The 24,278-nt window shown below is 36.9% G+C and overlaps 2 protein-coding genes across 10 annotated transcripts; one reads left to right on the top strand and one right to left on the bottom strand.

The window, feature by feature from the left end:
* The first annotated feature begins 2,729 nt into the window (after positions 1–2,729).
* On the top strand, positions 2,730–7,308 carry LOC140856673 (uncharacterized). Its single transcript, XM_073254780.1, has 5 exons — positions 2,730–3,276; positions 3,547–5,377; positions 5,682–5,722; positions 5,821–5,917; positions 6,729–7,308. The coding sequence occupies exons 2-5, from the start codon at positions 5,267–5,269 to the stop codon at positions 7,017–7,019; spliced, it is 540 nt and encodes a 179-aa protein (XP_073110881.1). The 5' UTR covers positions 2,730–3,276; positions 3,547–5,266; the 3' UTR covers positions 7,020–7,308.
* A 7,769-nt stretch (positions 7,309–15,077) lies between these two features.
* LOC105040385 (large ribosomal subunit protein eL20z) lies at positions 15,078–24,278 on the bottom strand. 9 transcript variants are annotated; one of them, XM_073254775.1, is made up of 7 exons: positions 24,138–24,278; positions 23,009–23,374; positions 20,108–20,228; positions 18,064–18,165; positions 16,626–16,758; positions 16,434–16,551; positions 15,078–15,391 (listed from the first exon to the last, which is right to left on the bottom strand). In XM_073254775.1, the coding sequence occupies exons 4-7, from the start codon at positions 18,071–18,073 to the stop codon at positions 15,338–15,340; spliced, it is 315 nt and encodes a 104-aa protein (XP_073110876.1). In that variant the 5' UTR covers positions 18,074–18,165; positions 20,108–20,228; positions 23,009–23,374; positions 24,138–24,278; the 3' UTR covers positions 15,078–15,337. The 9 variants fall into 9 exon arrangements, with proteins under 9 accessions (XP_073110876.1, XP_073110880.1, XP_073110875.1 ...); XM_073254779.1 differs by lacking the exon at positions 23,009–23,374 and adding an exon at positions 15,634–15,698 and having other exon boundaries at positions 24,138–24,275; XM_073254774.1 differs by lacking the exon at positions 23,009–23,374 and having other exon boundaries at positions 24,138–24,275.

Below are 24,278 nucleotides of genomic sequence, written 5' to 3'. Positions count from 1 at the left end.
GCATGAGCTAGTCTGAGATTTGATAAAGCTGATCACGACGAGTGGCTGGTGTTCCTATCTTAGACGAAAGATTCAGGCATGAGTTTCAAAATTCTAACTTCGAGTTTAGTTTAATTAATAAATAAAAATTAGAAACGTTTGATGACTGATGGCAACTGGTGAGGCTAAGGGATTGTGGAACCATGACAACTAAGATGAGTGCAGTCTTTTAGCATTTCATCAAAACACATGTCATCTATGAATGGGTAAAGCATTATGGAGGTAAGCGGGGAGTCGCAAATTTTAATTAAACTCTTTTGTCCCCATTTTATGCATAGAGGAGGATCTAATTGCTAGAAGGCTAGATGCCGGGAAGGGCACGGTGAACGTCAGTAACGAGAGGATGACAATGAGCACAAACATCCAAGAAAAGCTGCTGGAGGAGGAGGTTTTACATGTTATGTGGATAGCTTTCTGTGTTTGTTGGTTTGAAAAGCTTGGGTTCGGGTTGTATCTTTTGTGCAAAAGAATAATTCACCTTTTCTCAGGGTACATATCATTGGATCACTCAATAATTACTGCAAGATTTGTAGAGGCGGATTAAACATCCCTGCTTATCTAAAGTAAAGATTACTATCAAAAATCAAAGAGAATGAGTGATGGGATGCGAAGATGCTTCTAGATGGTACCAAGAAGACTTTTAAATGCATCTAACTTGCTCAGCATAATGTATGTTTAAGCATAAGCTAACCGGTCTTTATTTCTGATAAAGAATAATATGCCCAATCTAAATTCTAATACTGCATAAGTGCGAAATAAGTCTCTATACATGTAACGGAATAATATAATACCCATTATAACGGCCATCGTAGCGGTTCAGACGGTTCGTCACCGTACACCTTGGGTTAAACCCGGACTAAGTGCGCCAGCATGTCGCGGGCACGATGGCGTTCACCGATTTCAACGTCATCCCGAGCTGGAATTTTCGACTTTGTGGAGGAGGACAAAACCTATATATTTTAAAAACGAAGAGAATCAGAATAGATTCTTTCTTGGCGGCCAAGGCATGGTAAAAAATAAGGCCGTCACTCGTCTAATTTATCTGATGTCATGTGGTATGATGCCATGGCATTTCACTTATTATATTATTAGATTATGTACAGCAAGCAATGATATGCATTTCGAAATTCTAACTTCTCACGAGCTGGACTTTTGAAGCCCGTCTTACGTTAGCAATGATGCGCAAACGAGCGAGCACCTTTGCTTATGTCACGGGAGCCACCACCAAGGGCATTTAAAAAATAAAAATAAAAATAAAAATAATTGAGGAATAAATTTGGAAAAGTCGTCGTAACACTCTCTGCAGTGCGGTCAATCGAGATTTGTAACGCGACTTCTTTGATCGCCTCGTTCTCTTTAGTCGCCAGGCGACCGGCACGTTCGCGACTTCTTTCTAGAAGCCCACACGTTTGACCGGTCAACACTCTTACCAGCGCTGTTATAGACCCCAGACTCCAGTTCAATGTGCAAATGGGGGAGGCCGGATGATTAGTTTTTCTCCTCCAACAACATCGATATCGGCTGATTAGTTCAAGGATATATTGTTGTCTGATTTCCTCCTCTCTTTCTATCCCTCTCTCTCTCTCTTCTCCCAAAAGGGAACGAAATTTTGCATAAACCTTTTTTTTTGGCTCAGCTCTGAGCTTCGCTAGCTATGAACATAGCCCGCAGCTTCTCCGGTTCTTTGTTCCCTCCCAACTCCTGCTTGAGACGTGTACTATTGAGTTTCGGAGGTTCATCGGATGGCCACCCAACCCAAACCACCGGCCGCATCTCCCCTTTTTCCTTCTTCTCTTCCTATTCCTTCTTCCGACGACTCCGGAGCTTCGATTCATCAGACCCGAACCAAACGTCTGCTGAATCCAACCACCCCTCCCCTCGCTATGCCGAGAACCCGATCCGGAGGGCGATGGATATCGAGGTGGGTTCGCCGACCACCGCCAACCCCGAGCAGGACTCGAAGCTGGTCCCGACTGTGCCGCTGGCGGTCGCCGCGTTGTGCTTTGGGATCTACGCAAGTATCCCGCCGGAGTTCCAGCTGCACCCGCACTCGCCTTTCTTGTACGACTCCCTCATCGCTTTCGTTTCTTTGGGCGTCTTTACGAGCATGGGCCTCCTCATGTACTTCCTCGTGAGGCCCGAAGGCCCCGAGGTCGCATGGGTCCAAAAGAGGGGGTTGTTCGCCACCATCGTCTTCTTCTCGATCGCCTTCGTGCTTCGGATTGCCCTCCTCCTTCCCTTGGCCTCCTTCGGGTACGTTTGGCTGGCCATCTTCTTTGCGGCTGTTGTGATCGCCTTCTATCTTTACGCGGATTGGAAGAAAGACAACCACAACCAAACTGCTCCAGATCCAGATGACCATCCGCCGATTTGCGTCCCTCGTGCTGATGGAGGGGCAAATTAACCATGAATCTTTTCCTTTTTTTCATGCTTTTTTTTTTTTTTTCAATCTTCTTTTCTGCTCTTTATTATTATTTTAAATTTCTTTACATATATACCCTCCTAAGTATTTAAATTTATTTAAATATTTTTTTAAAAAATTAATATTTATATATATATTCTCATAAAATATTTATCTTATTTTATATATACACACACGCTCTTCTTTTTTTTCTTATATATATATATATATAGACACACACACCCACATCATTTAATCTCATTAAAAAAATTAATAGCTTAAAATTAGAATAATTTAAATATCCTTATAGATAGATGTATAAAAAAAAAATTATCGAGAACTAGAGTAAAATCCTTATTTTCACTTTAAAGTTAAAAAAAAACTCCCCCTTCCAATTTTAAATAAAAACTACTCTCCATTTGAAACTTAAGTTAAAAGGAGCTATCCAAATATGATAAAATTACCTAATTACCGTTTTGATATTTAAATGATCATAAACTCTTTTCTTCCTTGTCCTGGTCACTCAACATCCACCGCACGCTCCCTCGACTTCCAACACGACCGTACGCCCCTTGCTTCGCCGCTCGTCTCCGACCATTAATCCCCTCAAATTGGTCTGCTCTCTTTCGTCTTTATCATCTAACACGATCCCCTCACATTGTTGATCTCTCCACCGATGGCCGCCTCCCTCTATCTTGTTGATCCTCCGTCGATTGCTGCCTCCTTTCATCATGCCGAAGGAACATACTATTTACTTTTCTGTTGGTGCTTCTGCTTTCCTCCATTATGCCAGAGCAATGTCCACGCTCGAAGGTCGATGTAAAAAATCTCAACTGGTAAGCATTTTTCCTCCCAAATTGAAATCCTAGAAATAGTTTGATTCAAATTTTTGTTGTTCATGATTGAATGAGAAATAATTTAAATTACATGCTCAATGATGCTTAATTGATACAAACGAAAGGCAATTTATACTTCATTGTGCATTATTTATACACTGATATGCATAATTAGTACTTTTATACGATTTCAGGGCTTAGGATCTTTAAAAAAAAAAAGAGAGTTATCTTTTCATTATATATTTTCTTATATATTACATGTAATGCCAGGACCTCCACTACGTTGTGCTATAGGTTCAAACTAAACGTTAAAGGATTGAGTTATATATCAGGAGGTTGGAGAGTAGATGCTCTTCAAGTTCATTGTATAAAATGCTGAATGCAAAAGAGAAAGGGAAGAAGAGCATTAAGGAGTCAATCTCGGATGCACAAATGAAGCTATTACAGAAGACACCATTTGCACACTTTTTTGATATCCTAGAGTTGTCTATCAGTCCGAATTGGTTGTATGTGCTCATCAAGCGGTTCGATGAGCAAAGAGGTCTATTCATCGTTGGCGATGGCTTAGAGCTGAAGCTTGAAAAGGACAAGCTCGCCGCAATGCTTGGCCTCTCTCTCACTGGCCTACCGATAGAACTTGACGAGGAGGCACCCCCGAAAGGCAAAACATATAATGAATTGCTTGGGGGTTCTCGAGATGGGGGGCATAGAAATAATCTTGAGAAACTATTAAAGTTTTATGTTAGCTCTAAAAGAGAGAAAGAGGTGAAAGCTTTTGTTTCTATCTTCATGTTGGCTATGTTGAACACGATACTTATCCCCATGTCTACAAAAGGGATGCCAAGATCTATACACCAATATGTTGACCATGTTGACAAGTGGGTGACTTCAACTGGGGGACGGCTGTTTATACATTTTTGATAGAGAACATCAATCCAGTCATCGAGCGATACATGATTGAGAAAACAAGGTGAAACCATCATCCGATTATTTAAATGATTGTGCTATCGATTTGTTAGTAAGTATCAAGTGCAATTATACTGTATTAATTTTATGTTTTATAGTGAATAACTTTGTAGTAACCATAAGCTTGCTAGTATCTTTTATTATTATTTGATGCAGGCTTGATTTCTAGAGAGGGTTCCCTCCATCTTGACACCCTTAGGTGATAGGGCAGCAAGACCCCGTCTCTTCAAGTGGAAGGTAAAATGGTTCAAATGTATTAATAAGATTGAAGAGAAGATCAGTGGGATTACTACTAATAAGATAATATTGTCATATATTATTTGATACTGAACATCTCTGATATCATACTGCCTTATAATATAATAATACTACCTTATTGATACTTTATACTTTCATCAGATTAAAGAGTATCAGCTTATCCTCTTCGAGCACAAGTACCTCAGTGGAACATCTATTGATGCAAATATTTTTCAGGTGTATACTGATAGGGCTGCTAATATTGAGAGGGAGGAAAGAAAGAAGAAACAAATAGATGTTACTGGCATATCTTATGGTGTGGATTTTCAGAATCTTGTGCAAAGAGTCGAGATGCTTGAACAAAGCAATAAGAAAAAAGATGATGAGATCTTGACCTTGAAAGTGAAGATCAAGTCATTGAAAAAAAATTGCAAAAAATTTTGCCGCATTTTGTGAGGATGATGATGATGCCAAATCTAAGAAAAATGTTGAAGAAGAAGAAGTAGGAGGAGGAGGAGGAGGTGAAGGAGAAGGGACAAAGGATGATGGGAAGAACGAGGGACAAGAAGAAAAAGAAAAGGCAAAGAAGGGAAAGAAAAAGGAGGAAGAAGAAGAAAAGGAGGAGGAGGGGGAAAATGAGAGCAAGAATGATGATCATGATGATGATCATGATCATCATGATGATCATGACCTTGGTGGAGGTCATGGGGGTAATGAGGATGCCAACACTGAGGAGGAAAAAAAGGATGAAGGGCCTTCTTCAATTGTCAAGAGGTTGAAGGAGAGGATGGATAGGAAGTCGACATTAATCAAGATTGTAAAAGACTATCTGGTTGGTAACAAGTACAAAAGGAGGCGCAAGAATCCTACGACAACCACTGATGCTCCTAGTGATAAGGTAAATATTTGTCAATATATTTTCTGATACTGCTTCTAGTAGTTTTATATGTTTCTGATTCCATCATCTGATACTTCTCTATACTATATTGATACTACTTTATAGTTATTTCATACTTTCTTTTAGCTACTTGAAACATTTTAATACTAAGTGATACTTTCTTAGTTTTAGTTTTTTTGATACTGCTATAGTAGTTTTCTGATACTTCGTTAATAGTATATTAATACAATTTTATAGTTATTTGATATTTTAATTAAATTATCTGATATTTTTTAAGTGCCAACTGATACTTCATTGTATGCAGAATGTTGCAGTAATAGATGCTGACACGGCTCAAGATAGTAGGTATGAGCGTATAGTTGTAAGATTTTATACTAATGATAGGTATATTCAAAATTATTATTTTTCTCTAGTACTTATAAGTGAATTATCATTATTTTTAGAGACCTTATATGGAAGGAGCATACCACATATGGTTCTATATGGGTTGAAGACTTGAGCCTACGTAAATTATTATCTTCAGAGATAATATCTAATAATGTAAGTGAATTATATTATAGGATAATAATATTATAATTTTTTTTTAAGTTTATAAATTCTATTTGTATGAATGAATAGATAATCAATTGTTGGATGCATATAATGGAAACTATGCCCAATGAAAAAGGCTCCAATAGACAATGCAACATCTCCTACATGCACACGGAGTCCATAGTATGAATTGTCTGTATTTTTTATTTTCAGTGTCACATCTAAGCTTTGTAAAATGTTATTGAGCTGCTAACATATTTTTCTTTCTAATTGTTAGCAGCATGAGATGTTAAATCATTTTTGAAAACTAAGTAAACATCCAGATAAAGGTACTATAAAAAAAATCATAGGGAGGATGACAAACACCACGTATTTATATTTTAATCATATTTTTTTTTACATACTTACCACATGCTACTACATAATGTTTTCGCTCAACACTATTGATAAGTGGCACTGGCACCTTTTAGTATTTAATACCATGCGTGAAAAATTTTTACACTATGACTCTATGAAAAGTTTAGTAGCAAAAAGAACTGTTGAAACTATTGTAAGTATAAAATCTCAATTCCATTAATCACTCTTTGATGTTTATGGTAATTCTGATAAGTGGCACTGGCATCTTTTGATGTTAATAGCAATTCGCTGAACGGGTTGCTCTTGTTCGCTTATTTTATGGTGCTGGTATCATTTTATCTCACAGGATGTCTCAAGCCATGTTGATACTGATGGGAGTTGGTTGGTTTTTTTCTTGCTCTATCACTCTGTTCATGGTAATTCACTGGTTCGATACTAACGAATATAAAATGGTTTAACGTAGGCGAGCTTCTTCGGGCTATGGTTAAAATATTATCGGGATATTATGCTCAAAGACTACTCTATAGAACACATATCAGATTGTCGGGATCAAGATGGAAATATTAATTGTGGGGTCCATGTTTGCTTATGGGTTGAGTCCTTCTCCAAGAGTCATGAGAAATTTTGGACAGCGACGAAGACTTGCAGCATGGACTGGTACAGGACTCATATGGCATACCATATTCTAATGGATCATAGAAGCACTCAAAAGAAGGACATTGAGAAATACATAGCTGAGCGACATAAGGATTAAGCATTATTTTATTGTCAAATATTTTGGACTAATTCATACCTTCAAATATTTTATTCGATCAAGTAACCTCTCATAGAGTTGTCTTGTTCTCTCGTATTTATCCCTTGATATCTCGAAGTCAATGTAAGCCTTTCACAATAGCTCTGGTATGTCCAATGTAGGTTGAGCAATCGCAAGTTCAAATATTGCTCCAGCACGCTCTATCTCACTTAATGATCTTTTCAATTCAGCATACTTATTCAAAACATAGCAATATTAAACTCAAGTGAGGAGTTGCTTTATCATAGTGCATCGCAGTATTATTTTATCACAGCACGATATTAGTTAGCATAATAAAATATTACTTTACCATATTAAAATATTATTTTATACTAGTACGGTATTGTACTGAGTATACCATATTTTTATATAACAATGCTGTATTCGAAGCTACCCTAATCACCTCTTCACCTTTCATACCAGCTAAAGCCTCAAATCTGGCATCACTAATCCATACCTTCAAGTGCATTGTTCGATCAAGTAACCTCTCATAGAGTTATCTTGTTCTCTCGTATTGTTTTATCACAGTAAGATATTAGTTTACTATAATAAACTGTTGCTTTATCATATTAAAGTATTGGTTTAATATATAGTGCAACAACTGCATTCAAAAGATGATCCTAACCCTCTTTGTTGCCTTGTACACTCTTGGCATTCTGCTTCTCTTCAGTATATTATGCTCGTTGTGGTTGTAGGACAATTAAGTACTGAAAGAAAATATTGACCACATTAGACAAATAAGGTAAATAAAGCAATAACTAAAGGTCTTACACAAAATGATAAATAATTCACTAAGACAGGTCAATGTAATATTATAAAATAAGATAATAATATAATATTATAAAATAAGATAACAACATAATATCAAATATCTTCATTGTAGTATATTAAGGCAACAACATAGAATTGATTTTGATGAGTAGGCCAAAGTAGCAATTTCATTAAGTTGGAGGTTAAGAAAATACATTTTGGAAGCCTCAAGTGCTTTAGAAAAAAACACAGTATCCAAAAATGATACAGTATCAGAACACCTAAGGATAGTATCAATAACCCAAAATATGACCCATCAATAAAACAAAACCTTCAAGCTCCTAAGAGATGCTCTTCGTGCATGTGTGTTGATTGTGGCCAATTTGGTGACAACGCATGCACTTATTTGCACACATGTCAACTTGAGATGGAAATCTCCTAGTCCTAAGATGGCCTGTTCGCGGCGCAGTCATAGGTGGCATGATATTGATCACTTGCACTGGAAAGGCAACAGATGGCATCTCAATCATGGAGACAGGATTGATGATTTCTCTATATGCTAGTTGGTGCATCTCGACGGTAAAGAATTCATCACAATAAAAATGGAGAGTGTCACCCTTTTCCTTAATGGATGCGCAAGCATGCTTGCAAGAGATCATTTCCAATTGCCATTGCTTGCAAGTGCATGTTCTATCCGACAAATCAACTGCATGTCGTTCTTCCCCATCCAACACCTCATACCTTGTTCTACTCACCACATGAAGGCTTAAGGTGCGACCCTCTCGATGGTTCTTTTGAAGCCTCCTCTGTTGCCTGGGGCAAAGATGACCGTGCCATTTTACTCCTTACTCACACTTCTGATGATGTATTTTCATAATCTGCAATCTTATATGGTCCACCAAAAATATGATAGGAAGGAACCTAGTAGCTAAGATCCATCGGTTAAAAGGCTCTGTCAAGTTATTGTCCATCATTCCCCACCTACAACCTTGAAAAAATGCATTAGCCCATTGTGCAGGCGAGTACTCAAGATCCAATCCCTGGCCAATAGCATCTTGGAGATTATGTCATGAAAATATCGTTCGAACTCCATTCGCATTGTAGCATACGCGAGAAACTTGAAAACTATATACCAATATTTCTTGTGTAATATTGGATATTTGGTCAACACCTGAAAGTGTACCAGCAAGCATATATTACAAATATCTCCCACATGCCGATGGTGCGTGCTATTTTCTATTGTGTAGTACTAAGTATACCAATAAAGTATTCAGAACACCCTAAGGACTTATCACAAATTTATATTGTGGTATTAAATGCGCTTCTGATGTGTCAATGGTGTGTGATATTTTTTATGTGCATACAATAAAGTATCCAGAACACCTAAGGACGTTTCTATAATTTCTTTTGTAGTACTAAGTGAATACAATAAAGTATCCAGAATATCTAAGGATGTATCAATAACTTATATTGTAGTACTAAGTGAATACAATAAAGTATCCAGAATACCTAAAGATGTATCAATAACTTATGTTGTAATACTAAATTCATCTCCTATGTACCAATGGTGTGTGTCATTTTTTATTGTACAGTACTAAATTCTGATATCAATTCTTCCTCTACAGTACTAGAGGGTATGAAAGATATCTAGTACACTATAGAACAATGAGTACCTACTTTCTAAAATTATCTACAAGATGTCGTAGGCAATAAGTATGATGACAATTCAAAAATCAGTCCTCGACCGCTTTGATACATCCAAGTTGACGATCAGAGTAAAAGGTATATTGCTTGATCAATGAGCCATTCGGGTAGGAGAGAACACATCATAGCTTTTGACAAAATCACCACCAGCTCTCGTCATTTTCTTGTTGGACGATGGCGAAGGCGACGATAAAAATATCATGGTTCGCATTTTTTGTGATGGCACTCAGGAGACATCCTTGGTGCTTATATTTGATGTTGGTGCCATCCATAAAAATCATAGGCCTACATCCAGCATGAAATCCCGTGATGCACGCTTTAAGGCTGATGAAAACACGGTGGAATCTCCTTGTATCATCAAAAATCTCATAGTCTGCGATGGTGCATAGGTTCGTTAATTTGTGGGCTCTATAATAAGGCTCAAGCTTATTATGCGACAGATGATCGAGATCATGAATCTCATGTATGGTCATTTCCTTATTGTGCCATGCTTGATAGTACTTGAGCAACATGCCATAATTTTCATGGATATCGGCCACAATTTTGATAGGCCGGTAGCGAGGCATGGATCTTAATTTTATCTTGATTTTCTCAGCAACTCAAGAAGATGTGACCTTAGGACGACTCCTAGTGTCGAGATCATTGTCATATGTGTGTATGAGGTTACACTTCCTAATGGAGAATATCCCCTCTCTTTTTGATTCAGCAGCATAAACACGTCAAGGGCAAGGTTCCATCGGGCACTTAACTATAATCTTCATAGAATCATTCTTCTTGAAGATATAGTCACGATTGTGTGCAATGCAATAATCTTTAATAGCTGTCCTAAAGTGTTGAGCATTGTGAAACTGCTAGCGCTCTCCTTTGATCAACTCTTTCCGTATAATTATTGTCTCGACACCAATGGCATTATCATTGAGATCATCCAAATTGTCATAATCTTCATTTTCAATTGGTGCCAACCTACTGAGAAAATGACAGAATAATAATTGTGAGTATCACTTGTGCTCATTCTTAGCATTCTAAAATAATTTGTATCTTTTTAATCAAGAAGATTACAAAAAGTTTATGATAGATTTGCAGTATAGAAAGAACTACCGTAATATCAAAAGTAACTAATGTAGTATAAAAAAAGCAAATTGACGTATCAGAAGTAAATAATATAGTACCAAAAATATACATCATAGTATCAAAAGTGACTTATGCATAATTAACAGGGGTAATGTAGTATAGTTACTTAACTAAGAAATATATAAATAGGCTTGTGTGGTGTTAGAATCATGTAATGTAGTATAATAAACACGTAATCCGATGTAAAATTATATTTCAGATGTATGGAGATTGATTTTCTTAGTAGTAATATGAAGATTGACTTTCTTAGTATTTGAAAAGGCTAAATCAGTACGAAATACAGACAGTATTATATAATTTTGTATTTTAAATCTTGTAAATAAAAGAGTCTTCTAAGTATCAAATGAATCAACTAGATATACTTCACATTTCTTGTCCAATATATATGTGTCACAATGAAATATGATTTCATATTTCTGCTGTATAGATAATTTATACTATAGTACCATCTAATATAACATGAAACCACAACATAGAAGGGAAGATGGGAGTACCTAGATGTGCCTATCCCTGGATCCTCTCTAGCATCCTCTCTCGGCTGGATCTTGCTCTCTAAAACCATATCGATGACCTCTTTCTTCATTACATAGTGGATATGACACATACTAGCCACATTGCTATTCTCAATTAAACTCACTTGCATCCTTGTGAAAGGTGTAAGGTACTTCATGATGACATTTTCGAGTGTTATATAGCTCCATCTGTGCGAGAAAATATTGTAGATGTCCGAGAGCTTCATCAATTTATTTATACCAAAGACATGACAAGTGGTGTTGTATTCGCAAATGATGGAGAGTTCAGCATCCGCACTTGTGTTAGCGACAGAAGATAAAGCCATTGGAGTTCAGGGCACAAGCGTTGAGGGTCAGTCAAGGATCTTTGGGAGTTAAGGCTGCAGCTCGGGATCCTTATGGTGTAGATATTGGAGGTTGTGGAGAGAGTCACCGTGGAGAGTCATCATGGGAGGAGAGCTTTGGTTGAAACTGTGACATAGCCGGACTGTGGGAGGGGGGCAAGAGCACGGACTGTAGAGTAGAGAAGAGAGAGGGGCAAGTAGAGAAGAGAGTGGGGCAAGAGTATAGACTGTGGAGTAGAGAAGGGAGGAGGGCAAGAGCACAGCTGCCTCCTTTTGGTGGGAAGAAGACGGAGGGGGCTAAGAGCACAAACTGTGGAGTAGAGAAGAAAAAGAATTTTTGATGGGAAGAACATGGCTAGATGGAGGGAGGGAGGGAACTAAGGTATGCAGTAGTTACCCATAGTAAGAGTATAAGAGTAATTGTATTCCTATGGGTAGGCCATTTTAGCTTATATTCCTAACAGGGAGTAGCTTTTACTTAAAAGTGAAATGGGGAGTTCTTTTTAACTTTAAAATAAAACGTGAAGTTTTCTCTGGTTCTCCCAAAAAAATATAAGAATATATATATATATATATATATATTGTTGTAATATAGAGAGGGTCTCTTTAGTCCCACATCGGTTATGAGTCAAGAGGAAATATGACTTATATGGATTGAAACCTTCTCTCCCAACGTAAGGTATCTTTTAAAGGACAAAACCATGAGCCTCTAAATAATCAATGCCTGTTGAAGTCTAAAGGCCCATTAAAGCTTAAAGATCCACTGAAGCCTAAAAATGGTCATGAGTCAAAGCGGACAATACCTCACGTATGCGGAGACGGAAGATAAACCAATCATCTGAGCCATTCGACCTCTTGACCCATGACCACAACATTGACACCGTCTGTGGGAATACCTCCTGTCCACACATACTTCCTTTTGACTGGGGGACTGTTGTGATGTAGAGAGGGCCTATTTACTCCTACATCGGTTATGAGTCAAGAGGAAATATGGCTTATATGAATTAAAATCTTCTCTCAATGTGAGATATCTTTTAAAGGATAAAATCAGGCTCTAAATGATCAAGGCCATTGAAGTCTAAAGGCCTACTAATGTCTAAAGATAGTCATGAGTCAAAATGGACAATATCTCACGTATGCGGAGACGAAGACATAAGTCAACCATCTGAGCCATTCGATTTTTTGATCCATAATTACAATATATATAAATAATAATTTTATAAAAATATTTATATAAATTAAAAGATTTAAAAGAATATATATGTAAAAAAAATTATTTTAATCGCATAAATGCAAAGCTATCGGACTCCACGATGTTGGATTTGCACCGAGACTTCCCAGGGTCAACGCTTAAAGCTGAACCGTTCAATTACTGCACGGATGGCTGGCGGCTCATTGAAAGCTCACGGAACCCAATGATTACAAACATATTGGATCTACTCATTTGTGTACAGGGTACCAGTGGAATGACCGGACTTTTTCATTTCGCAGCTTCCATCCCATGTGGAATCATTTTGTATCTTAATATTATTTTTTTATTTTTTTGTGTACAAATGCATTTTATAGAGATGATTTTGTGGAGTTATATATGACTTGTTCATATTAGATTTTGAAATCTTGTACATGGGCATATTAATCCCCACCTTTTTCATATTTATGTAAAATTTTTGTAAGTTCTTTGCTTGTATAAATTGATCCTTCAACCTTTTACCGTCCAAAATCTAGCTAAGATTAGGTAGAATCATGAGAGGATTCAAGACGTTCTTGGCTTAACAGCAAATGAGACTTAGGTCTTGGAATCTTCCTGCAGGTCAGCAATAAAGAGGCAAAAGTTAAAGCATTGGTCAAATATAAGGGCTAAGACAAAATATTGATAATATATGAAATTAAGAAAATATAAGTAGATTATTCGGTTATTATTTAGTTAATTTGAAAGAAAAATAACTAATACTTCCAAGGTTTTAGAAATTAAAATATGAATAAAAAAGATAAGAATTAATATAAAATATAAAAGATTTCAGGAACTAATTTCTGAAAAAATCCTTTCCGTAGGGCTCGATACTAATTTCCTCCTGTGTAGATTGTGGCAAATCGCTTGATGCTCGCGCAAGACAAATTGGTGAGCTAGATTAATTTTGGGAGAATGAAGATTTAGCTATCTCAGTCCCATGAAATGTGCTTCACGATTTCCATGCTAGACTTAGGATGGCCTCAGCTAGCCCTTTAGGTAAGTCAAGAAATGTGGGAAAAAAAAGTCGGCTGGGTAATCTTGGTGAGGGAACATGCTGTTTAGAGGAGTCCGTCAGGGTTGCTCTTTCTTTTGCATCATTGGTTTAGAAGTATGACATAACGCACTAATGTAATTTTACAAAAAAAAAAAAAAAAAAACTAATGAAAACGAAATGCTATGACCTGTGATGTTTTAAATTTTTAATTGAAAATAAATCAAAGGCCAAAAGGTAATGCTAAGTGAGAGATTTGACCGATCAATAAGGTCCAAGCAAAAGTTATGGCTAACAGAAAACAACATCAAAATGCATCCCTGCCAGCAGAAGAAGATAGGAATATTTACCTTGTGGTTCAGTTTTGTCGTTGTGGCGGCAGTTAATGATATGCAGCTAGTCTCAGCATCAAAATTAGAGAAAATTTCATTTTGATCCGCTGAACTTTCAACCATTTACACAGACCCCTCTCTCCGTTAAATGTTTCAACCAATTCTTTTGATTTTTAGCTTAGTCATTCCTGTTGTCTAATCCACGGTGCTTATGAAATGATAAAAATGCCATTAACGGTAATTCGAATAAAAAGTTAAAGGGAAAATTTGCTGAAGTAGGTCAAAAAAAAATTATTGCCCGGCACGCATCACAGCTACCTGCAACCAATCACAACCAACTGCCACTCATCAAGCGCACATCTCCATGCATAGCTATAAAAATGAGCAGCTGTGATATACAGTGTGCATAACACATGGTACATACAATATAGGAAATAATTTCTTGGATGGGACAAAATTTAATTTTCCTTCGATAATAAATATGACTGGGCTCTAATAGTCTCCCAAAATTCAGTGCCTTTTCCCGTCAATTAGCATAACGGTCATGATGATGCCACCTGATAACCAACAAGTTATACAATTAGCGACCAACAAGCTATAAACAAATCATAGGGAAATTTACGGTTCCCTGTCGCACCTTCGCTTCATTGCATCTGTTTTAGAGTAAGGAAGTTCTGCAAGTGACACGTCTATCAAGCTCACGTCTCTAAAGTTCCACACTATCAAGCACAGTCCTCCTACATATTTTAGGAGAGTCAAGATGATGATAAGATTGCACCACCGTAGGAGCATTATAGGCAAAGTCAGCTTTCGTTATTGCAAAGCATATAGCAGATGAACATGATTGCTGACAGGAGACGTTGATACTACACTTCAGTTAGATCCTAAATAAAAGAAGGCCCAAATGCTTTCTTGCGTGCTTACCTTGAACATTCAATCACAATTGCCCTCTCCTTTACCAATGGGAGAAATAAAGCCACAAAAATTTGTGGTTAAAAGAGCTCTACGATTTTTGCACAATATATTCGAGCGAATGGATAATTTTGACCAATTAACTGCAAATGTCTATCATGGTTTACCATACAGATGACTTTGTCATAGTGTCACAAGATAAAGAACTGGTGAGCAAATTTGAACATTAGGACCATTCGTCATCATGGTTCCCTCGCCGAGCTCGCAGGATCAAGGTTCGTAAGTATCCTCTGGCTGCCAACTTTGCCGCATGCAGCAAAGGTGCCGCTTAAAGAGGACTCGAGCTGAACGTGTATAACATGAAGACCTGAACTAGAGGAAGATAGCAGCTAGGGTGATCAGAGTCACAATTGTACATACTAGTGCCTGAAAATAAAACAGCTGAATTAGAACGAAAATTGAGGAAAGAAAATAAAATAACTAGGAATAACAATTTAAGATGTCTAATTCATGATATTAATAAAAATCTGATGGGCCCCTCTTTTGGGACCGTCTTTTCTACAAAAAGAAACAAAGAATGAAAGAGATGGCTATTTTCTTTTCTGAAAAAAATGGAGATTGTCATGGAAATTCAGGCACAATCATGAAATGAAAGTTGAGATGATTGCCGTAAAGACATTGATAGATATCTTCCTTCTCAACTCCAACTTGTTTGGAAGGCCTTGATCTGCTCCTGAACAAATGGGGACAAGAAGGAAGATACACTTCAATCCCACCAGTTGTGAGATCAACCGTCCAGCTAATAATTAAGAAATACTTCCAAACAGAAGTGAAAATATCAAGTAATATAGCAAAGAACTCTTGGCCAGCTTGTCAGCAAACCTGGGAATCCAGGGAGAGGTCCTGGGTTCAAATCCTGAGGGTGGTACTTCCACCATATGTCTCAAAAAAGAAATAGCAAATATTACAAAAACAGTGTTTTCCCATTATTATCCTCAGGCCTCATTGGAGTCTTGGAGAATCTCCTATGGCTTCCAAGGTGATAGTAATTATCAAATAAGGAGTGGTTTAGTAACTATCAAATGAGCGGTTTCAACTTTCAGGTAGCTCTGTTAAAAATGCAATATGCTGGCTATGTCAAGGATTATGATCTTTTCTTGATGCACTCATATCAAATCAATTGTCACAAAGCTTTCTTAACGTTTTTATTGGTAATTTATTAAAGTTGTCGGAGGAACTGCTACACTTACTGTTTGAACAGTCATTAAATAACTAGCGAAGTGTTTTACAGTGAAATAATCACTTCTTACAGGCTTAATAGAGCAGGCAAATAGCTTTTTGGTAGCTATAGGAGGGAAAGACAAGTCATGATTTTGCTGAACTGTCTGCACATGCATGTATGCAGTGCAAGTGTGTGTCAGATACAGAAAAAGAAAAGGGAGGGAGGTGGGGGGTGGAGGAGACTAACAGCAATTGCATTAGCAGCAAGGCCAGATCGCTCTCGTGGATCTCTGTGGTAGTAGCTGCCCAAGTACAGAATTGCAGCACAGTACCATATCAACGGGCATACAAATCCCAAAAGCAAACTGCAGAGGAATGGTGTTCTCATGAGATAAATGAATGAGATAAAAGGAATGATGGGGTGAGGAGGTACACTTACGAACACCATCCTATTCCACAGCCGCAGCATGGGAGGGGCTTGTCAAACATAGCCAACCGTGGGTCTTCTTCATCATTTATCAATATATACTTCCCACCACAATCCTTACAATCATAAGATGGCCCTGCATTCACTGTGAGATGTCAATCAGATACATGACTAAACATGGTACCTCAAGGTTTTAAACACATACAGATCATTCCAACATTCTCTTTAACACTATATATGTAGTCATAGGATGCCCTTACATTAAGTGACTGATAAGCTTTTCGCATGCAAAGAAAATTTCATGAGGCTTTTAGTGAAACATGTTAGGCTTGACTTCATTTAATTATATTTCATAGCACTTTAGTAATTCTAATGAAGATTAATTCCAAGTTTCTAACAATTGGATGCTTTCAAAGTCAGGCATTTTCCATATTCTCCAGCAGACTGAAGCATTACTGCCTTTGTGCTTCAAAATGTGTCCATAAAAATTAACTTGAAGATTGTATTGGCATATGAAGGTGGTTAAGCTGAAATGTTGTATCTGAAAGCAAGGCTCATTCCAAGCCAAAGTTTGCCATACCAATTGGTTCTAGTGCATACCGACCGTACCTATACCGGTACCGAACCGATATGTTGTACAAGAGGCATACCAACATTCAATATGCCAAACTAGGTACTATATCGCACATATCGACACTATAATATAACGGTATCAATATGGGGTCCGGTATCAAGATAGTGAACTTGTTCCAAACCTTTCTCAGGGGTCACAAATGATATTTTATAAAGATCATTCCTTACTAGACATTTTTATAACTGCTATAGGACTTGGATCTACAAGTGCATTATTGATGATCAGGCTTAGAAGAATTAGGTGAGACACCTTTATAAAGAAATGTACTAGGCAATAACTCCATAAGAAATTGTTCAGTCCCATAAATGATGAATCAGTTTCCAGTCTCACTAACCACTTGTGTGGAAAGCAAGCATCTGTGACCAATTGACCATCAGTTCACCACAATCCAGTTAGCTCATTTCATTCAGATTGCAAGAAATTAATATTTCTACATACATATATATAGAGGAAAATTATTAGTCTAAGTAGGTACTAGTGGAAATTTGCCTGAGATTCAATCTAAATCATAGGGAAGAAAACATAATCAAGGTCCTAAAAATTGCTCATAAATTTGCCAAAGTAAATAGTAATGAATCAAACAAATGACACCGGATATCATTTGTACCATTAATATCCTATGACTGCTAAGAAAAAATAAAAAGAGAGACCATGTAACTCAGTGAGAATTATATATCTTATTCTGCAGTGATCCAGTGCAAGATAACTGGTACCAGAATCATACTTGTCAGCTCCAGTATCTTAGCCCATTAGTGCAAAATTATAATAAAAGAAGATTAATAGGTAATTAAGGCATAATCAGGGGAATTCAGCTACCTTTATCCATCTATGCAGGAGTTGCTAATATCACAAGTACATCTTAACATCCTTGAATTTCTGTCACCTCCAATTACTGGAGTCTAAAAGCATGGCTGCAACCTGTTTGTTTATCAAAAAAGATGTTTTACATTTATTTTGACACTTGAAAAGATAAGCAGTTAAACATATTGAACATGAAGGAAGCTGAAGTGCACACTCCAACAAAAATAAGCCGGATCAAATTATGGTACATACAAAAGTATTGAGAACAGAAAGACGTAATGATCAGGCAAGGACCATGACCTTATAAAAATAACTGGAAGAACAAATTATGATCCATAGCATATTCAAATTACAAAAAAAGATATATGAATGCAATAATTTAAGAATTTAATCCAATTCTTTGTGATTTATGGTCCAGAATCTCAACAAAAGTTCTGTGAGGACAACTTGCAAAATGCATATTCAATTTGTGTGTCAAAATGACTTTATTTGCAGTTGTTGCAATCAAGGTTTTACGTTCCAGCGAGATGGGGGATGTCCTAGCCATCCCGTCCCATTACTGTGAAAAAATAAGACTGGGACAGGGTTAGGACTCTGAAACCCATCCACATAGGGAAAGAAAAAAAAGAGGATAGAAAGGAAGGAAAGATGAAGAAAAAAAATGAAAGGAAAGAAGAAGAAAAGTGAAAGAAAGAAAGGAAAAGAGAAGAAAAAGAAAGGAAGGAAGAAGAAAAAGAAAAAGAAAGAGAGAGAGAGATAAGGAAAGAAAGAAAAAGGAAAGGAAAGAAAGAAAGGTAGAAAAAAAGAAAGAAAGGAAAGAATTAGGAGAGAGCAATGGAGGATATCCACCGGGTCGCATGATCAGGACCGCTCCGAGATAAGACGGGACAATGGGGCATCCAATTTCATGGAAAAACCGGGACACCTCCATCCCCCAAAATTTAAAACCTTAGTTGCAATCATCTTCACAAGATGAGGAATCTTAGCTTTTGAATATCATAAGCATGAATAAGAATATCACCCATTGTGAAAACAAATCCATTTCAGTCATTAGGAAGAGGCCTTTGACATGATAGGATTGCCACTTATTTGACATAAACTGAATGAACTTCTAAAGAGAATCATCTATAGCGCACAATTCAGTTGCAGTAGTTGGCGTCAACATAACATTCTGGATCATATAAAGTCTGGCTTACTCTCACAAGTCTATGGTTGTATGGATATTGAAGCCAAAGCAAAAATTCAGAAAGCAATTTGGATCAATTAGAAAAGCTGCATCAGAACATAGACTCCACTAAAAGAAGAGGGATAAGCAGCATCAATTCATAGAAATAAGAGGTCTACTCTTATACCCATCTGTTGGTAATTGAAGAGTTAGGGCATCATAGACGATGAAAGCTCACTCATTTCAAAAACACAAAATGATATAGCTGTTATTATCTTAACATATGTAGAAAAGTACATACACATGTACAGGTTATAAACCATTATCCGGCCAACGGGACCATGCAATTTGAAAAAAAAAAAGAAAAAGGAGAAGACCTGCTAATCCTTGTTAGCTAAAAGTTGATCAAATAATGCATAGAAGCTCTGGAAACATATCTGGTGTTCTATAAAGCTGACGTCATCTATCGTAATTTGAATGCAAACTCTCTGACTACTTCTGGGATATTTGGCTCCATGGCTCTCACAGCATTTAATTCTATGGGCCCCTCATCCCAATTCAAGCTCTCCACCCTCTCACTCTCTAAATACTCTATGACATGCTCTATTTACACAACTTGGAGAGAAATGACAGGTTGCATCAATGAGTTTAACAACTTTCCAAGGACCAAAAAAGACCAAAATAAGTAGATAGAATCAGAATAGTACATCAAATACTTCAACCTCTTTAATCAGTAATAGCATGGGTCAAAAGCTATAAGCATAAAAGAAACAAGCCCATTCGAGATGCTCTGCCAACTTTGCTAAGATTTCTAAATAAATATCAATGCACTCTACTAATGATATGATATTCAAAATATCTCACAACAACTTCTAAAGTTTTTACATAAGTTACCTCTTTATCCCTTTTTCATCAATGCCATAACACAGATCTGATCTTCTTTTCTCACAGCAGCAAAGTCTGGCAGAACCTAATGATCCTAACCATTTTAACAGTTCCAGTGCTCCAACTGCTCCTTTTATGGCAAAGATTGCAGGTTCAAAATGAAATCAAACTCAAAATGCACTGTATATACACTGACTGCTTAATGATAACATAAGCAATACAACTGCATAACAAAGCATAGTTGATCAACAACAAAGACGTCTTTTAAAACTTCTCCATTGGATGTGAGCATCCGATATATAATATGCAAAAAATTGAAGTAAATTGTCCCAGTTTGTTTTGTTTTATGATGCCTTTTTTCAGTTTTCTGGAATCAACTACGCTTGAGAATACTACAGCAACTAGCATTAAGGCCAAAGAAGCAAAGGAGGAACCACTAACTGAAAATGTTTGGTGCCAGCTTCTATGGTTCAATCCAGGCAAATAAATATTCTTGAATTAGATGGCTCGCTTGGTGAGGTTTCAGTTTGAATAAATATTCTTTTTCAGTTTGAATAATGTAATAAGGATTGCATAGTGAAGTTTCAGTTTTAATAATGTAGTAGGGATAGCATGGGAAGTGAGTAATGTAACAGGAACAGAGTGGGGACGTCTACTATTTTCATTTCAGTCTGAGGTTTCCGATTCTAAGAACTCTAGGAAATTTAAAGACCTTAGACATCAAAAACCTTGCAGACTACTCATGCTAGGGCTCATCTTAAACAGTATTAACACCCTAACTCATTATCCATTGTTTCCATATTACACCATCCTTCAAAGTTCGAACCCCTATATTCATGTAAATTATAGAACACACACTATCAAACCTATCTACCAAACACTACATAATCATAACCAAATAGGTCACATATTTCTATTAGTTCTTAGCAAAACCCCTTTTTGTCATGCTTTCCTATAAACAACTCACTCATCTCAACTAATGTCTCATTCCCACCTCTTTTTGTCAAAACCATTCCATGCACCCTGGATGTATATTGAACTCTTCCAATCTTTCTACTTTCCTAGCTCTACCAAATACCTATCATAGGTTTGTAGTCTGTGTTATGGCATCCCATTTGCATAAACTGTCTTTATTGCACAGTGCTTGAACATGCTCAACATTGCCATTCAAGATGCAGCAATTACACCACTCCAGAATCCCATTTTCATTTCACAAGTCACTCTAAATTCATTGGAATCGTCTTGATTTTGTTTGACTTCTTTTGTCTCACCATTTTTTCCAGTACAATTTTATGAGCCTATCTTTAACATGCAAATCATTACAAGTTGCATGGTCAGAGTTATTAGCCATATTTCATGACCTTCTTGACAATATTCTATAGCATCATATTTCCAAGATTTTTTTTTTCCTGTTTCTGAGGCTTTTCTTCCTCAATCAATCAACATAAGATGCAACAAGAACATTGTAGCTACCTTCTTCTTTAAATGTTCTGCCACTGGATTCTCCATAACACACTTGATAGAGTTGATGTAACCCTAATGGGCTATAATTGCAAGGTCACAAGGGTAAAAAAGGAGAGGGCAAAGAACAAAGGAGAAAGAAGAACAAGAGTAAGTTGGAATCCATGGGGGAGAATAACTGATGCCCACTAAATGAAATATTTAGACCTCGTTTGGATGTGAGCATTACATATCCTGTGATAGAGTAGGCATGCTGGTGGAAATATGGAAGAAGATAATGAAAGAAAAAAGAAACTGGCCAATCAAGAGAAACTTTTGAACTTCAAAACCCAAAATTTTAGGCATAAAATATAACATCTTTTTATGAAATTTACTATCTAAAAATTCAAGATTCATGGTTCTCTCTAACCCATGTTCTTCTCCTCCATAATGCTTCCTTCCCTCATTCCTTCTCACAAGCTCGACTGTTGTTACGTGGATAAGATAAACTGCCATCCAAACAGGGCCTTAATCAATTCATAAGAAACCAAATAATCAAAAGCTTTGAACTTGAAAACCCAATATTTTAGGGATAAGACATATCATCACTTTATTAAATTTACTATCTGAAAATTCAGGGATTCATGTTTCTCTCTGTCCTATGTTCTTCTCCACCATAATGCTTGCTTGTCTTATCCCTTCTCACAAGCTTGAGTGTTGTTATGTGGATAAGATAAACTGCCATCTAAACAGGGCCTTAATCAATTCACAGTATTTAGCTATTTCTCAAAGATGATTATCACTTCTCAGCATTAACAGGCCAAGGTAACTTTTCAAAACTGGAAAACAAAAAATTATAGCACAGTAAAAATCAAATAATTAATGTAACTAATTATCTGTTTTACTAACAGAAAAGCAATGTAAGTGTTTCTAGTACGACATAAACTCCTAGGATCACCTTTCTCTCAAAGTTTCCACTAACTTTGGACCTTCATTATGATAGATTTCATAAAAAAACACCCTATAAAGTTATGAGCTTCAAAGTTAGCTTTCCAATGCATGGTCGCCCACCTTAAAATTAATGCATGCCTATGAGTTATGCCTTAAAAAAACAGTCAGTATTGATCTTCTAGCTTGTTTGTCTTGCCCTAAGCCTATGAGCTGGTCACCATATACATTCAAGTAAAATGAGGTAAAAGTATATGAAGACAATATAGTCAACAAAGGCATCATGTAGAATATAGAACTTGAGATAATCAAAGAGGAAGAAAAGCCAATAGATGTGAGATGGCCTGCATTTAAGGACTTATTAAGAGGATGAGACTAGAGTATCAGATCCATAAGTTGTACATAAGTTGGCATAGGGTTTTTCCTTCAAATCAATCTTGCTCATCCACCCTCCCCAGTCACAGGATTGGTCAGCCACAGTTATCGTTTTGGAATTTGATAAAGCATATGTCAAAATGTTACCTTTTCCTCTCCCATAAGCATTGCCTCCAAACTCATTTTGTTAATTATCATAAAGTTACGAGGATGTATCTGAATTAGCAACAAAGTTATTGAAGCAGATTTGATCTTAGAACCTCCCATCTGTAAAGGGAAAGTGCAGGGTCATTTTTTTTCAAAGTTCCCAAATGGCTATCACCATGATCAACTTATCTTTCCGAGTTGAGTCCCTCTATCTTCCTTTAGTGTCCCGTATATATTGAGGTCAGCTGACTAGATTGACTTATAATCAAGAAGCCCACAAGAATTCCCCTTGAATTATGCTTCACAATACTCATGCTGAAAAATCATTGGTTCTTCAAGTTTCTCCTCCACTACATCTCGCACACCCTACCATCAAAGCGATAATTGTCCAACTTCAACTCATCCAGTTTTCTAATTCATGAAAGATAAAAAAATAATAATAAAAAAATCCAGTTTTCTAAAATTACTTCTTAATGACTTCTTGACTCGGTTAAATACATAAAAAAGGGTGCATCGTTGTAGTAGGTAGCTACTACAAATCAAATGACCTCAATAACTAACAATATACACCTGATCTGCAAAAGCTACTTCGAGTCAAATAACATCAGAATTGAAATTAAGATAGAGATCGAGGCACTCGTTGAATCAATTGAAGCACGTCAATAGGATCGATACTACCCTAACCTGTCACAGGGGGAGCAAAACACAAACCGCTTAACATAATATGAACTGGCAGTCTTTTAAATCAAGAAAACCGCCCAAAAAAAAAAAAAGAGAGAGAGAGAGAGCGAGGAAAACTTCTAATGCAGCTTACCATTCAAAAACGGAAAGGATCCCACAGTCTTTGCTACGAGTACAACAAAAGTTTATCTTCCATATCCATGTTTGAAAAAAAAAACAAAGAACAAAAAGAAAATCCAAGAAGCTTTAGCAAAAGAAACCCATTGTAGAGGCCCCACAGAAGAATCAAGACTTGCTTCAAAACAATCAGACCAAAATCTCACACTCCAAAAGTTTTTCCATACCCAAATACCTCAAGAAAAACAAGACCCAGAAGAGAAGGCCCGAAATGGAAATCGATGCAATTAAAAGAAAAAATAGCAACAAAAAGCGAGAAGAAGGGACTTGCCTACAAGAGACTGAGAGGAGGCCCAGGAGAAGAACCGTGAAGAACAAGAGCTCTCTCGTCGAGAGAAAGGGTTGGCGGTGCCTCCTGTGGGCGAAGGCAACGGCCGGGGGCTTTTTGTCGGATCTGTGATTTTTTTTGTCG

This window comes from Elaeis guineensis, chromosome 3, assembly GCF_000442705.2.
Source record: "Elaeis guineensis isolate ETL-2024a chromosome 3, EG11, whole genome shotgun sequence".
NCBI lineage: Eukaryota > Viridiplantae > Streptophyta > Magnoliopsida > Arecales > Arecaceae > Elaeis > Elaeis guineensis.
This window is presented reverse-complemented; position numbering and strand designations above follow the sequence as displayed.